The 17651-nt window shown below is 33.3% G+C and overlaps 1 protein-coding gene across 1 annotated transcript in view; it reads left to right on the top strand.

The window, feature by feature from the left end:
- PPP1R3A (protein phosphatase 1 regulatory subunit 3A) overlaps positions 1-9152 on the top strand; it is a 36225-nt gene extending 27073 nt beyond the window's left edge. Inside the window, exons 2-4 of the mRNA XM_023228244.2 lie at positions 3644-3702; positions 3801-3925; positions 5833-9152. Of these exons, the coding sequence (XP_023084012.2) occupies positions 3644-3702; positions 3801-3925; positions 5833-8256 (2608 nt within the window). The 3' untranslated portion in view covers positions 8257-9152. The remainder of the gene's footprint in view (positions 1-3643; positions 3703-3800; positions 3926-5832) is intronic.
- The last annotated feature ends 8499 nt before the right edge of the window (positions 9153-17651 follow it).

The raw sequence follows: 17651 nt of genomic DNA, 5'->3' as shown, positions 1-17651 counted from the left end.
TTAAGCTAAAAACTACACATATGTAAATAAAATTACTTGTCCCTTGCCATATATATTATAAATTAAAATTATATTTATATATAACTCTGTAATTTATATAAATATATTAAATATTATATATAGGTATATATAGCTATAACTGTATAATTTATATTATAACTGTATATAGCAAGGGACAAGTAATTTTATTTACATATATAGGTAATTTTTAGCTTAATAAAAATAATATCCTCTGTTATACTTTGGAATGGTTCATTTAAAATTATATTGCTAAGATTTATCCATATTGTTTGTCTCTGTGGTGTGTTAATTTTGAGTGCTGTATCATACTCCTTTTTGTGATATTAATAGTTTTGTATCTATTCTTCTGTTGATTTGGGTTGGTTCAAGACTTATACAGCTAACAATGACACCATGAGCATTCCTTTAGATACCTCAGGTAGTATATGCAAGAGTTTCTCTTGGGTATACACCTGGGAGTGGAAGTAGTGGTCATCATTTATATAAATGTTGAATTTTGAAGATAATGTCAGTCAAATTGTTTCTCAAAGTGGTTTTACCTATTTATTCTCCCACCAGCAATGTATAAGAAAGCCTGGGGGGTCAGGTGTGGTGGCTCATGTCTGTAATCCTAGCACTTTGGGAGGCTGAGACAGGTGGATTGCCTGAGCTTAGTAGTTCAAGGCTAGCTGGGCAACATGGTGAAAGCCTCATCTCTACTAAAATACAAATTAGGATGTGGTGTCACGTGCCTGTGCCTATAATCCCAGCTACTTGGGAGGCTGAGGCACAAGAACCTGGGAGATGGAAGTTGTAGTGAGCTAAGATTGCGTCACTGGACTCTAGTCTGGATGATGGAGGAAAATGTCTCAAAAAAAATTTTAAAAAGCCTACAGCTTCAGTCATCTTCAACTCTTGGTATTAATAGACTTTTAATTTTTTATGAATTAAATGAGTATAAAATTATAACTCTTTGCAGTCTTGATTTCATTTATTCTCTAACAATGCTGACCATCCCATTATGTACTTATTGACTATGTGTTTCCTCTTCTCTGATATGTCTGCACCCTTGCTGCCCTACACACAGTGAATTGTTTGTGCTTTCTTGTTGATTTGTAGGAGTTCATTACTTATTCTTGATGCTTATTTGTGTTGATTTTGTGTAATGAAAGCATCTTCTCCCACTTTGTAACTTCATTTTTACTGCATAGTCTCTTGATAAACATTTTAAATTTTACTACAGTTAAAATGACCAATTTTTTAAATCTTTTTTTTTCTTCTTTCTTAAGAAAATATTTCCTACTCTTAGGTCCAGAAGATATTCATATATATTTTCAACTAAGAATTTCAAGGTTTTTGACATTTAAGATCTAAATCCAACTGGTAGCCATTTTCTCTGGCTCAACTTACTGAAAAGTACCATATTTCCTATTGTCTGACATACTATGTTTGTCATTTACCAAGGTTCTGGATATACCATTTGTCATATACCAAGGTTCTAAGCTCTCAATCTTGTCTTATTAGTTTGTCTGACTCTACCAATATAACACTATCTTAATAAGTAAATCTTCATTAAAAATACTTAATCTGATAAAATTCCTCCTCCCTGCTATTTCTGAGAAATATTTTAGCCATCACTTGCCCTTTATTTTTCTTTTTAGAATAATATTTTCAAATTCTATAAAAATGATGTTTTGGTTAATATAAAATTTGTAGATCAATTTGTGAGAGAATTGACATCTTCATAATATTTTCTATCTATGAACATGGTATGTTTATCAACTTTTTGAGGATTTTCTTTAACACTCTTTGATATAATTGTATTACTTTCGCCATAGAAATGTTACACATTTTCTGTTTTTGTTTATAGATATTTGATATGATATTTAAATTGCATTTATTTCTACTTTCCTTTGAACTTGTCCCTGAATTTTTCTCCTGTATCTCTATATTTGCATTTTATATTTGCATTCTATATTTGCATTTTAAGACATTAACATAAGAATACATACTTGAATACTTATTTTATCACCAAATAAGTTAAAGCAGGCTCCTGTCCTTTTGACTCGATCATTATTTTAAGAATTAAACTGTTTTAGAGAATTGAATTAGAGAAGTGATAGATAGCATTTTGATTAGGTAAAACCAACAATCTTTGACTATTTTTCTTCTACAAATAACACTTTCAGTATTTTTGTGGGACTAGAGATTAAGCAGGAATAAATAAATGCTGTTTAATGGTTTATATATTTTTAAGCACATAAACATTATGTACATGGAGAAGGAAAGATGTGTCAGCCTGCTGTTGGATTTCATAAAAATAAACTTTGGCATAGTTTTTGACCTCATTAAGCAATATGGCTTTATAAATTAAGTCAGTATCAATTATGCAAGCAGTATATTTTTCTAATAAAATTATATTTATATGGAAGCATTATGTTCTATAAGTCGGCCCACTAAAGATACCGAATGTTTTTAGTAAAGTTAAAATTATGAATCATAAAAATATATAAAACTTAATTATCTTCTTGCATGGTCAGGATGGAAGAATTTTCAATTTCTCATGATTTGTGAATATAAAATTGGCCTTCCTGGGATTTGGATCAGAATTGCTCATGCAATGAAGGCTAGACTCTTATTACACAAATTCATCAGCCACTGCCAACTTTCCAGATTTCTTTTGTTGCAGAAAAGTTGTTGAGAACAGTCACCATAAGGAAATTCAGTTGAGACAGTACAAGAAAATGTGTATACTGGGCCAAATATTTCTAATAAATTGACTTGTGACAACTATACAAAGTGGGCTTTTTTTAACCAACATTTTTCCTACTGAGTTTCATGGACAAATCTAAATTCTAATGACTCCACAAATACAAGTACAAATAGATTACATTTGAAACAAAAAGGTTTTGTCTTTTACAATCAGTATGCAGGGTGTGCTAGAAAAGGAAATGTAACCCAAATCATTTTAAAGAAGGAAAGTGTATGCTTGCATATAAATGATCCAAAGCCTTGCTTATAAAATTGGCCTGTGGCAGTACATATATAAAGTCTTTTAACTGAGTAAGTTTAGCTACCTTTCAGTTTTTCTGCTTGTTTCTTTCTTATTTTTACTTTTGGTGTTTTTTTTTTTGTTTTGTTTTTTTGTTTGTTTGTTTTTGCTTTTCTGGACAGAGTTAATGTTAGTCCAACTGGAAGAATTTTGAGTAAAATGGAACACAAAAAATTAATTGAAATGTTAGCAATTTCCATGACCACAAATGGACTTTCAGTTCATAAAACGTTAGCTTTAAGCCATGAGAAAAACATTCTCATTTGAAAAGATGAAATTCATTGAAGATAGAATAATCTACATTTACATGTATTTTTACTTTGGTTATATAAGTTTTAATACGAGAAACATACTCTGTTTAGAAATATGGCATGGTTTGAATTATTTTTAAATTTTTCTACAACCAATACTTACTATTGCATCATTCCAAAAGATCATTTTTATTTAAAAAAAATGCCAAGTAATATAGGAAAATAAGAAAGTTATATAATGTTTATTTGGCTTGTTACTGATTGAATTTCCCCCTGAATAAAAATACTTAGAAGATGCAGTCCCAGAAAAACATATAACATTTTCTTTTAAATTTAACAGTAAAGAAGAATCATCAGTAACATCAGAAGAAAATAACTTTGAGAATCCAAAGAATACAGGTAATATTCTTCATTAATTTTAAAACCAAATTTGTCTCTTTTGTTAAAGTCTACTATTGAAGCAATCTTACATAGGCACAATTATATTAACTTTTCAGATACCTCTATCCCGACAATCGTTTGTTCTCATGAGGACAAGGAAGATTTGGAAGCTAGTAATCAAAATGTAAAAGATGTAAACAGGGCACATGATGAACATAATGAAAAAGAATTAGAGTTGATGGTAAGTGTTCTGGTTGCCACGGTATTAGAGAAGATGAATCCATTTCTGCTTCAAAGATGCTGCAATGCCTGTCTTTCAATAGCTTCAACTAATATAATTTGCAAATGTGAAAGCACAGCCTATTCTGTCTTTGCATCTCTAGCTTGATCAACAAGGCACTTTGATTTCTGTATGTTGCTTCTGGTCTCTGCAGTGGTAAATTAATGACATTCATTTCTTATCTATTTACCAGCGGCTCTGAGTAATAGTTTGTAGGAATTACAGGAGAGGTAGCACTATCCTGATGTGCATTTCTAATCTTTGTGACAAGTGTATACTTAGCATAAATTCATCTATAAAATGAGAGGGCTGGACTAGAAGATTGTTAGTGTCCTGTCCAACTCTATAAGTCTATGATTCTCACATGTAACAGCATTTTTTAAAATTCCATCCTTGTGAGAATCTCCAAGTTCTATATCATTGTAGAGTATTAAATTACCAAGTAAAAAGAAAATAGCCTGTGCCATAATTTTAAAACAGGAAACAAATTCAGTACTATACAATTTGGTATTAAATTTGTTATAAATTTCATACTTGGTGAGCATTCAATCTATTTGGAATTTTTTGGGGGGATGGTTTAGATAGCACTTTTATCACAAAGGAAGAAATAGGAGTAAATGAGTCACGTAATGCAATTTATCCTTTACTGTATTTGGATGGACCTCATATCATTGGAATACATGGATTCATAATTACCTAAGATTAAAATGACATTTGCCTCTTCAAGTGTCAGTGCTGAAACAGGAAAGAAATAGAGCTCATCTATTTCCCCACATATTCCACCTTTTCTATAGTGATATGGGAGCTGCATCACTAAAGTATGCAATTTACTTTGCTCCAACTTTAAGAAACTACAAAGTTGTCACCCATTGTGAGAATTCTCACCAGCTGAAAGTTAACATCGCCATTTTTTTCGAACCACAGAATATAATGAAAGGGCCCTGAAAAATCACGTACTTCACCAATACATCTCATTACAATGAGCAGGCCCAAATATAAAAGTTTGTTTAGAAGTTACTGAGATTGTACATCCAATAAATGAACAGGGAGCTGTAATTTAGATGCTAATTTGCTCCATGCTGATGTTAATGCATAAAACAATGAAGCTCTATAATAGATGGAAATACAACCAAATCTGCGGAACCCACAGGCATTGGCTTACAAGACAGCTGTGCAGTTGACAAGTAACATGAGCCTTATGTGAGAAGAAGGGGAAAACGTAAGATTTGCATATAATTATTGAGATCATGCAAATGTCAGTTATGAGGAGGAGAAAAAAACACAGGCATCTCACTGTTAAATCCTGACAGTTGGCATCACTGAAGAGCTCAAATACATTTGAGTACCAGTTGGCAGAGGGTCATTAAAACAGAATTTGCAGAGACATTAACTCCCTCACTTTTCTTTGAGTGACGTTTTGCTATTAATAGTTTGCAGAGGCTTTGCAGAAAACATATTAATAAGAGAAACTGTAATGGGGGCACCTACAGCAAGTGTAAATGCAGCAAGGGGCACCCAGGAAGCTGCTCTCTAATTGATTAGCATGGAGCTATCAATGTGTATAGCCTAAGTGAGGAGAAAGTGCAATGACAAGCAAGAATAGTTGAATAATACAATGTGATATTTGGAAGCTGGGAAGGAGAGTGACTAATTTGGACCCCTTTCTTACTAATCTCATTCCCCAGTCATAGCCTACAAGGATCTCCCCAAAACATCTGGCTTCCAGAGTTTATATGAAATCCACAAATGAAATCAGTCAAAGAAATCTACCAGATAATTACTAGCCGAGTTAGTAAAACCTATCTAATTCACTGCATATTCAAAATGATCTTATGGTCATTATTTCTTTGTTGTTTTTATCCCATAAGATAAATCAACACTTAATAAGAAACAGAAGTACTGCTTCCAGAGATGAAAGGAATACATTTTCAACAGATCCAGTCAATTTTCCAAATACAGCAGAGGGTTTAGAGAAGAAGCAAATCCATGGTGAAATGCGCACTGACTTGTTCCAAAGGTCTCTGTCTCCAAGTTCATCGGCAGAAAGCTCCATAAAGGGAGATTTTTACTGCAATGAAAAATATTCCTCAGGAAATGACTGTACACATCAACCTTTAGAGGAAATTACTTCAAATATGAGAGAAATCAAGCCATCATTGGGAGATACTAGTAGTGATGAACTAGTGCAATTACACACTGGCAGCAAAGAAGTCCTGGATGATAATGCTAATCCAGCCCGTGGCAATGGCACAATGCAAATACCTTGCCCCTCTTCAGATCAACTAATGGCAGGAAACCTTAATAAAAAACATGAAGGAGGAGCTAAAAAAATTGAAACAAAAGATTGGGGGTGTTTAAGAAGAGATTTCCATTCAGATATATCTGCACATCTCGACAAATCAACAGAAGAAGGATCTTCTAAGGAAGATTATGGAAATGATAAGGATGAGGAAGAACAAAGAATATATTTAGGCGTTAATGAAAAACAAAAACAAAGAAAAAATTTCCAAACAATCTTACATGACCAAGAAAGGAAGATGGACAACCCTAAAATAAGTGTGGAAGGGATTGGAGCTAGTAACAGAGACCTGACTGCTCTGCTGAGTGAAAATACTGCAATCCCCACCTGGGCAATCACAGCAGACGTGTCTCATTCACCAAGGACAAATGTAAGTTGGGAAGAAGCTGTGTTAACCCCAGAGCATCATCATTTGACCAATGAAGGCAGCGCTTCAGAAGGGATAACTGGTCAAGTTTGTTCACCAAGAACTGGAAATGTTTTGAGGAATGATTATCTTTTCCAAGTTGAAGAAAAATCAGGTGGGATTGATTCTGAAGATCAGGATAATAGTACACAGCATAAACAAAGTTGGAATGTTCTGGAAAGTCAGGGAAAAGCAAGAGAGAATAAAACAAACATAACAGAGCATATCAAAGATCTAACAGAGCATATCAAAGAACAAAGAGATTGTGAAGATGTGTGGGAAAAAAGAGATAATACGAGGAGTTTGAAAGCTACTATGGAAGAGTTGTTTACCTGCCAAGAAACAGTGTGCTGTGAACTGTCTTCTCTAGCTGATCATGGTATTACTGAGAAAGCAGAAGCAGGTACAGTCTATATAATTAAGACAACATCAGAAAGTACTCCAGAAAGCATGTCTGCTAGAGAAAAAGCAGTAATTGCTAAGCTACCTCAAGAGACAGCACGAAGTGACAGGCCCATCGAGGTAAAGGAAACAGCGTTTGATCCACATGAAGGGAGAAATAATGATTCACATTATACCCTTTGTCAACGAGATACAGTAGGTGTAATCTATGACAATGATTCTGAAAAGGAATCACATTTGGGTATTTGTAATGTACATGTAGATGAAATGGAGAAGGAAGAAACCATGTCTATGTACAATCATAGAAAAACACATGACAAGGAGAAATGTGGCACTGAAAATATAACATCCGTGGAAGAATCCTCACAGGTCATTACAGAATATCAAAAAGCAACTTCAAAACTGGATTTACAGTTGGGAATGTTACCAACAGACAAAACAGTATTTTCAGAAAACAGAGATCATAGGCAAGTTCAAGAATTATCAAAGAAGACAGACTTGGATGCCACTGTGCATTCTGCTTTTAACTCAGACACCAATAGAGCTCCTCAGAATAGCTCTCCTTTTTCCAAACATACTGAAATTTCGGTGTCAACTAATGAGCAGGCAATTGCTATAGAGAATGCAATTACTACCATGGCTAGCCAACCTATTTCAATGAAATCAGAAAGTATTTGTAATTCAACAAGAGAAACCCAGGGTATTGAGAAGCACCCTTATCCTGAGTCTAAACCTGAAGAGGTTTCCAAAAGTTCAGGAATAGTGATGTCAGGTAGTAGAAAAGAAAGATGCATAGGCCAGATTTTCCAATCAGAAGAGTGTAGTGTGGAAAAATCTCTAGGGCCAATGATCTTAATCAGTGAACCTCTTGAGAATATGGAAGAAGCAAGGCGTGAAAATAAAGGATTAGTAAGCTCTGGGCAATCACTATGCTCTTCGGGTGAAAAGGAATCTGAGAGCTCTGCTTCTACTAGTCTTCCTGTTGAGGAAAGTCAAGCTCAAAGCAATGAATCTTTGTTTTCAAAATATACCAACTCTAAAATACCTTATTTCCTTTTGTTTCTGATATTTCTTGTAACTGTCTACCATTATGACTTAATGATTGGCTTGGCATTCTACCTTTTGTCATTGTCCTGGCTGTCCTGGGAAGAGGGTAGACAAAAAGAGTCTGTCAAGAAGAAGTAACCCCAGCACTACTATTCTCTCTTAAAAGATAAGCTATTTAACCCCAAACATTTGGATTGGTGAATGGGACTATTCATTGTTCAAAGATCCAGTGCAGTTTTTCTCTTGAAGGATCATTTTAAAAGGAATGCGAATAAGTTTGCTCCTTCATATAAGTAATTATTCTATATAGGACCATTATGTTTGGATCATTAAATACCTATATGAATATGAGATCTGAAGCACATCAAGTTGAAATTAGGTACAGCTGTTGCTCCTTAGCAGGCTATGAGGTTGCAATGCTTCACATCTCTTCGCTACTTAAAGTGCTATTTCTTACATTCATTTCTCTCGCAATAAAGCTTCATTTTTTCCCTGAGAGTATATAGTTTTCCCTACGGTTTTAAAAAACAGATAAAACGTGGACAATGGCAGAGGACTTTCTTGATCTTTTAGTATTGTATATGAAATTTGTATTTAACACTGTATCATTTATCAGGATTCATTGATCAAATATTTCAACCTTTCATATTTTTAAGAAAACACCCATATACATTGAAATGTAAACTTAAACATATTCTGTTCACTTGAGTGTGATACTGGATGTGCGTGTGCACACACACACACATATGTATCTTATACCTTCTTTATAGCTACAAAGTCAAGGCGTTCATAAGCAAAATCTGATAAGACTGAAACAATTGGGAGATTATCTTTCCATTCTGCAAAATTTTGTGGGTGGCCTGTCTTTAAGCAATGCTTTTCTCCTGTGAGGGAAGACTGTAACACAGCTGAACTATTTCAATGTCAACTATTCAGAATTGAAACTGTATATTAAAAGTTCCACAAGCATTGCTTCAGAATGAATTTGCACCTATAAAGCACAAGGCATTAAATGACAATAAAAACTCCAAATGGACTATTTGTTCCACATGGTAGTATTTTTGTCTTCAAACAAAGTTTTGATATTTTCTCATTATAAGACAATGAATTATCCCCCAAAGTGCATTTAGAAAACAAATAGTCTTTGGTGATATTTATTATATGATTATCAGGTTGTTAGATGATAACTCAAAATTTTAAATAGGCAAATAGGTAAAGTGGAAATCTATTGAAGAAATGAATACCCAGTATAGCAGTGACTTTGCTGTTATTACCTATAGCTAAGTGTATATGATAAACTCATTTTAGTCAAGTAGAGGCAATGCAAAGATTTGCATAGTTTATTTTAACTATTTATGGAATGACTACTATATGCAAAACTCTGTGCTCTGTTCTGTGGCATAGCACTTCCTTTGATATGCTGCATAGCTAGTTCTAGGCATAGGTATGTAGTGTGACACTTTTGTTGTCACTGAAATTATGGAAGAAAATCACCCAGAGGAGGTCTCTTTGGTTGGTTCTTTTTTCCATAGGAACTTCTTTCATAACACATGTAACACTGATTTTCAGATAGAAAAAGTAATCTGTTTATTTACCTGAAAGGGCAAAGTCAATGAGTAAAACTTGCATATGTCATCCCATAGAGCTAAGACATATGCATTTATGGGAAGACAAAATAAGAATGAAACATTTATACTTTCATCTGGTAGTAAATGATTACCTATAATTTCCAAATCCTCTAATTGCATACTACTCTCAAGTACCATTGAAAATGAATGCTTGACTTCATCTTTTTAGTTGACCAAATACAAACATCCTGAAGTAGAACTTAGGGCAAATATTTGATTGAGAGGGCATAATTTCAGTCACTACAAGAGAAGTACTGTAATCAGTACCTAGAAATAATCTCTAAAATTGCTATCCTGATAATTTTGTTGACAGGTCTAAATTACAATGAAGTTAAGGTTAGGATTTCCTTAGTTCTTAATGGCTCAGTTTTTGAATTCTACCTTTAAGGGTTTTAGTCAACATGTCATATCTCATTTTTGCAGAGAACACTACATTATGAACACAGGTGTCTGAACTAGAATTATTCTCTTAAAAGACAACATAACTTTTATGTCTTTTATTTAACTTTTGGTAATATTAACTTCCCAAATCTATACATTTTTGATATGACAAAACAAATTTTAAAAGATTCGAAATACTTAATTGTGTATTTCTCTGAATTCAATGAAGAAATAATTCATGATTCAACTGCATCTCCAAACATTACTTATGACCTTGAAATAAAATAAGAACCTATGAAACTATTGATATGTGAAGAGATGGATTATTGCAATCTGTTTTGGTCACATCACTATGCCGAGCAAGAAAAGTGGATCTCGGAGTACTAGCAGCCCCTGGTTAATGGAGATCTGCCTGTGAAACATGATGGCAAGAGTAATCTTTATAAGCATAGCTGCCTGCACCGTGTCTCTCCAAGTACCAGTTAAGGCCCAAATGAGGGCATGGCAGGAGATTTAGAGAGGTGTATCACACATCCGCTTCATATGTTGGGTAAGAAACATCACCTCATCTTTCATTTTGCTGGGCTCCTGACTTTTAGAAACAAAATTCTGAATATTTGCAAGTCAAGTAAGTATGGGTAGCAAAAACAATTATCTTTTTAAAAAAATCACATCGGTATAGGCCATCAGTATCACAATAGATTTCTCAAGGTAAAAGAAAATAAGCCCATGAGATGACAGTCACCCTTCAACATAAAAGAACATTGGGTTAATGCAGCCATGGTATCCTGCTGAGCTCCAGTATTTTGATAGTGAATTATTTCAAATAATATATATCTATCATTTTATTAAGCAGGCCCATCTTTAATGTGTTATCTCAAACCAGTCTGCTGGTTAAATGGAAAATAAAAATATCCATGCCAAATTTCGGAAAATATTTTTCCCAAATAGCATTTATAATGCTTAATGTTTTTCTCTAGTCATGAGTATTGTTTTGTAACACCAGCTCTTTATCTTCATTAGACTCATTATTTGTATATAAATGAACCAAAAAAGCAATGCAAAACAATAAACTAGCAGAAGAACTAGTAAAGATACAAGCAGATTTATCTACTGAGTTCTGTTCTTATGATCTCTGACTTTCAAATTTTTACTGAGAATATAGAAATTGAATTATGCAATAGGATCTTATTCAGTTATTTGAATCTGTCTTAGTCAGTTCCTGTAGAACTGAGAAATAGGATTGACTCTGATTCCGCAACAAGATCTGAAATGAGAAGCCAAACTCTTCAAGCGCCTCTATCTCTGTACTCTCACATGAAGAGAACAGTAAAAAATTACTGGTATTTATTTGGTTAAATTCATTTGCTTATTTTTTGTTCTGTTTTTGGAAATAATTTATAATAAAAATCATGGCAACATAATTCACTTTTCATCTTTTAAATATAGATTTTGCCATTAATCCAACATGTTTCCATCACTTTACCAAAACCTATTTAAAACAACAAATTAAATTTTCACTAGGTTTGAATGATCATGTTTTATAAGAAATGTCTTTATTTTAGTGTGTTAAAACCTTATTAAACAAACAACTCTTTAAAAAGCATAACTTTTTTGTGTCACTTCTATATTTGTTAAATGCATTCATATTACTTTCATTTTTCAAATATGAAACAAATGTGAAAATTTGATGAACTCCCTTTTTCCTAACATACTCAATTCTTTGTATTAATGGTAATAAAAAGAGGTATGGGTAAAAGAATAGATTATAGAAAAATTACCTTAATTTAGCTATGATGCCTCCAACATATGATTTACAGCAGATTTCAATGCCTAATTAAACTACTAGTCTTAGTTAGAACTGATGCATCTTCCTACTCACACCCCTACTGAAACCATTCAACCTTATTTCCCACTGCTCCCTATCTCTACCTTAGTCAGTGACATCATCCCCAGAACATGCCATAGGAATCTGTTCCTCCATGACTGCTCTTGTATGCCTCCCTGCTTAAAGGACGCTTTCAGCTATCTCTACTTCTCTCTTCCTATCCAGTTCTGCACACTTTGCTATGGAAATTCAAGACCCTGTCTTTTAGAAGTATCCTGCTGTTTGAGTCAGTAGGATCTCTCCATTTTCATATCTCTGACTAACCTTCTTGCATGCACTAGGGATTTGACTCATTATTCTAACTGGACTGTCTGCTTGTTCAAGACAGGGACAAGGTTTCCTATCATACTGCAAGGTCTAGTTTGTAGGAATATTCAGTCAATACTTGTGGATAGAATTGAATTGCTGTGAGGTCTTTATTGAAATGCGGACAGGATACTCTGAGGTCTGATTACAAAGGAATAAATTTAACCAAATCAAAACTGGAATGCTTTAGTAAACTACCAAACACAAGGCTGAAAAAGGCAGAGACGTGGAAAAAAAAGGACAGAATAGTACAATGGATTTGGGAGGTAGGGAGGAAAGAAACATCCTTCTCTCTCCATTTCTGTTAAGAATTAAGTTGATTTATTTTATTTATAATTTTTTTCTAGCACACAAATCATTCCCTTTATTTCATGGAGAATAAAATACCAATTATATGTTAAAAGAACAATAATGCAAATTTGAATTCACTGGCTAAGGTGAAAATAGAACAAGACATGTTTTCGGATAAAGTAGCTAGGTAGCTTAAAAACCAAACATCACAAGACATAAAGTGTAAGAAACTCAATCTTCTTAACTGCTGCCATGCCCTTTGAAAATGGCTGATGTTACAGTTTTGCACCTGTTCTGCATGTTAACTTTTAGGGTAAACAGAACAACCAGAAAAAATAATCAGTGGATTTTTTTAAAAAAGAAAGCATTTGCTTGATTAATATATTAGCACCCACCCACCAGCACACACACAAATGGCAGTGAATACAATCTACTAATACTTCATGTAGTGATGCATGTAATGCGTGGTGGTTCATTTTTGATGAGATTCACAGTATCAGACTCAGATATGAAATTAAAATGTTAATACAAAGACATGCCTAATTTTGAGGCAGAGTTCAAAGGAAAGAAACATAGCCTAGAAATGTGGTAGCATGTCATGTAACAGCTTAAGACTATTGGCAACTAGTATCTAAAGGTTCAAACAAAAGTCAGAAAAATGTCTATTATATGGTAGAATTCAATAATCCTGTATATGAATTGACTTGGTTCTGAGTGGAAGCAGACTTAAAATTTCCTTGAAGACAAACTCTATAAAACATAATATCAAACAGCAGAGAGATGGTGCTTAAAAATCACTGAGTTTAGAAATTCTCTTTGTAAACACTTAACCCATAACCTACTTTTAGTAATTTTATGTAGGAAGCTTTTGTGTTAGAATTTGTAAACATTTTTAGCATAAAGTGTTTATAGAAATATACATTTAAATCATTTTATACATACACACTAAAAAGATTATATTTTTCTACATACTAAATTGATTCCCAATTAATAAATATTTGGAAAATCCAATTGTCCTTTTTTCATGATGCAAATACAATTTCTTTGTTTTTAAGTGAAATGGTGGAGTCCTACCTAAAGAAGGGAATAAAAAGATTATTTCCTATCTTCATAAATATGTGAAAATATTTTAAATACATTTCTACTCCTTGAAAGTTGGAAAAGAAAATAGAAAGTAAAAATAGATTATGTTTTTCATATTTTTATAATCTTTTGCTTTTATTTTTAATTGACATAATTGTACATATTTATGATTACAGTGATATCTTTATACATTTTTACAGTGTGTAATGATAAAATCAGGGTAATTAGCATATTTATCACCTCAAACATTTATCATTTCTTTGTGTTGAGAATATTTCAAATCCACTCTTCTATTTGAAAATAAACAATAAATTGTGGTAAATTCTGTTCTTCTCCCGCTAAGTACTATAGAATGATAGAATTTATTCCTCCTATCTAGATGTAATTTTGTGTCCATTAGCCAATCTCTGACAATTTCTATCTATCTCATCTGTTCAAACTCCTAGTAACCACTATTCTAGTACCCTCTACTTCTATAAGTTCAACTTTTTAAACTTCCACATATGAGTGAGACTATATGGTATTTGTCTTTCTGTGTCTGGATTATTTCACTTAACATCATTTTCTCCAAGCTCATCCGTAACGCTACAAATAAAAGGACTTCATTCTTTTTTATGGCTTAGTATTCCATTTGTATATATACCACATTTTCTTTCTCCATTCATTTATTGATGAAATTTTAACTTGATTCATATCTAGGGTTATTGTGAATAGTACTGCAATAAACATGCTTCAGTTCAGGTTCAGTTCAGAGATCTTTTCGACATACTGATTTCCTTTATTTTTCATAAATAGCCAGTACTGGATCATATGGAGTGCTGGATCATATGGTAGCTCTGCTTGTAGTTTTTGATGAAACTCCATATAGCTTTCCAAAATGGCTTTACTAATTTACATTCCCACCAGAGTGTATCAGGGTCCTTCTTTCTCCACAATCTTGCTAACATTTGTTGTATTTTGTCTTTTTGTTGATAGCCATGCTAATTGGAATGAGGTGATATTTTATTGTGGTTTTGATTTGCATTTCCCTGATGGTAAGTGATGGTGAGCACTTTTTAAAAATATACCTATTGGCCATTTATATTCTTCTTTTGAGAAATGTTTATTCAACTCATTTGCTAATTTTTAATCAAGGTACTTGTTTATTGACTGAGTTGTTTCAGTTTCTTGTATATTCTGGCTATTAATTCCTTGTTGGATTAATATTTACAAATATTTTTCTACTGATTGTTTACTCTGTTCATTGTTTACTTTGCTGTACAAAAGCTTTTTAGTTTGATATGATCCCATTTGTCTGTTTTTGCTTTCGTTGTCTGAGCTATTAAGGCCTTCTCCATAAAAATCTTTGCCTAGACGAATGTCCTGAAATATTTCCTCTCTGTTGTCCTCTAGTAGTTTCAAAATTTGGGGTCTTAAACCATTTATGTTTTTAATTCATTTTGAGTTGATTTCTTAATATGATGAGAGAGGTCTCATTTTATTCTTTTGCATATGGAAATTCAGTTTTCCCACCACTATTTATTAAAGAGACTGTCTTTCCCAAAGAATGTTTTTGTTGCCTCTGTCAAAGATCAGTGGCTGTTTCTAGTTTCTCTATTTTGTTCCACTGGTCTACGTGTCAGTTTTTATGCCACTACCAAGCTATTTTGGTATAACTTAGTATACTTTAAATTCAGGTAGTGTGATGCCTCCAGTTTTGTTCTTTTTCCTGAGAATTGCTTTGGCTATTTGGGGTCTTTTGTGGTTTCCTATGAATTTTAGGGTTGCCTTTTTCTATTTTTGTAAAGAATTTCATTAGAATTGTGATAGAGATTGAACTGAATCTATAGATTGCTTTTGTCAGTATGGTTATTTTCACATATTAATTATTTGAATCCATGAACATAGGATATCTTTCCATTTCCTTTTTTTAAAAAATTTTTTTTCATCAGTGTTTTATAGTTTTTCTTATAGGGATCTTTCACCTCTTTGGTTAAATCAATTCATAGGTATATTTCGTGGATATTATGAATATAATTGTTTTCTTAATTTCTTTTTTTGCTAGTTGTTGGTGTAGAGAAATGCTATTCATTTTTGTATGTAGATTTTGTAGCCTGTATTTTTACTGAATATGTTTATCAGTTCTAAGGGTTTTTTGGTAGAGTTTTTAGGGTTTAAAATATATATATATAAGATCATATCATCTTTAAACAGGAACAAATTGACTTCCTCCTTTCCAGTTTGGATGCCGTTTATTATTTTCTCTTGCCTGATTGTTCTAGCCAAGACTTTCAGTACTACATTGAATAAGAGTGGTGGAAGTAGACTTTACTGTCTTATTCCAATTCTTAGAGGAAAAGCTTATAACTTTTTCCTGTTAAGTATGATGTTAGCTGTGGGTTTGTCATATATGGCCTTTATTATGTTGAGGTATGTTCCTTCTATACCTAGTTTATTGAGAGTCTTATTTATGAAGGGACATTAAATTTTATCAGATGCTTTTTCTGTATATATTGGGATAATTATATTATTTTGTTGTTTATTATATTAATATAATATATCATATTTATTGATTTTTGTATGTTGAAACGTCCTTACATCCTTGGGATAAATTCTACCTCATCATGGTTAATGATTTTTTTTTTTAGTGTGTTACTGGATTTAGTTTGCTAGAATTTTGTTGAGGATTTTAAAAAAATCTATATTTATCAGGCATATTTGCCTGTAGGTTTCTATTTTTGTGTGTGTATCCTTGTCTGATTTTGGTACAGGGTAATACTAGCCTCATTAGAATGAATTTGTAACAATTACTTTCTTAAGTTTTCCCCCTTCCCTACCCTTTCCTTCTCTTCCCTTTCCTTCCCTTTCCTCCCTTCCTTCCCTTCCTTCCTTTCTTCCTTCTTTCCTTCCTTTCTTCCTTCTTTCCTTCCTTCCTTCCTTTCTTCCTTCTTTCCTTCCTTCCTTCCTACCTTCCTTCTTTCCTTCCTTCCTTCTTTTCTTCCTTCCTCCCTTTCTCTTTCTCCCTCTCTTTTTCTCTTTCTCTCCCTCTCTCCCTTTCTTCTCCCCTTCTCCCTTTCTTCTCCCCTTCTCCCTTTCTCACTCTCTCTCCTCTCTTCTCTTCTCCCTTCCCTTCCCTCCCCTCGCCTCCCCTCCCCTCCCCTCCCCTGTCTCACTCCATTGCCCAGGCTGGAGTGCAATGGCATGTTCATAGCTCACTGCCATCTCAAACTCCTGGGCTCAAGCTATTCTCCTGCCTCAGTCTCCTGGGTAGCTAGGACTACAGGTACATGCCAGGCATGCCTGGCTAATTTATTTTTATTTTTATTAGAGACAAGGTCTTGCTATGTTTCCCAGGTTGCTTTCAAACTATGGGGCTCAAGTAATCCTCCTGACTCGGCCTGTTAAAGGACTGGGATTAAAGACATGAGCCACTGTACCTGACCCAATTTTCTATAAAATTTTGAGAACTGATGAACAACTAACTAGACTAACAAGGAAAAAAAGAAAAACACAACAGAGTAAATACAATAAAAATAAAAAGGGGACATTACCATTGATAACACAGAAATAAAACGGATCATTAGAGACTATTATGTACAACTGTAAGCCAACAAATTGGAAAATTAGGAAAAATAAATAAATTCCTGGACACATACAATCTACTAAGACAAAAATAAATAGAAAACTTGAACAGACTAATTATAAGTAATAAGATTAAATCAGTAATAAAAAATCTCCTCTCAAAGAAAAGCCCAGGACCTGATAGCTTCTCTGCTGAATTCTATTAAACATTTAAAGAAAAATGAATACCAATTGCTCTGAAACTCTTCCAGAAAATTGAAGAAGAGGGTATAGCCTTTAGCATGTTGGGTAAGCCTGTAGATTATAATTTAAGTCAGGTTGGCTCTTCCCATGTGAATTCTTTGGCCTATTTAGTCCTATTCACATCCTTAAATTGTTATTTAATTTAAATACAA

The sequence above is a fragment of the Piliocolobus tephrosceles genome, chromosome 8 (genome assembly GCF_002776525.5).
Source record: "Piliocolobus tephrosceles isolate RC106 chromosome 8, ASM277652v3, whole genome shotgun sequence".
Classification (NCBI taxonomy): Eukaryota; Metazoa; Chordata; class Mammalia; order Primates; family Cercopithecidae; genus Piliocolobus; species Piliocolobus tephrosceles.
This window is presented reverse-complemented; position numbering and strand designations above follow the sequence as displayed.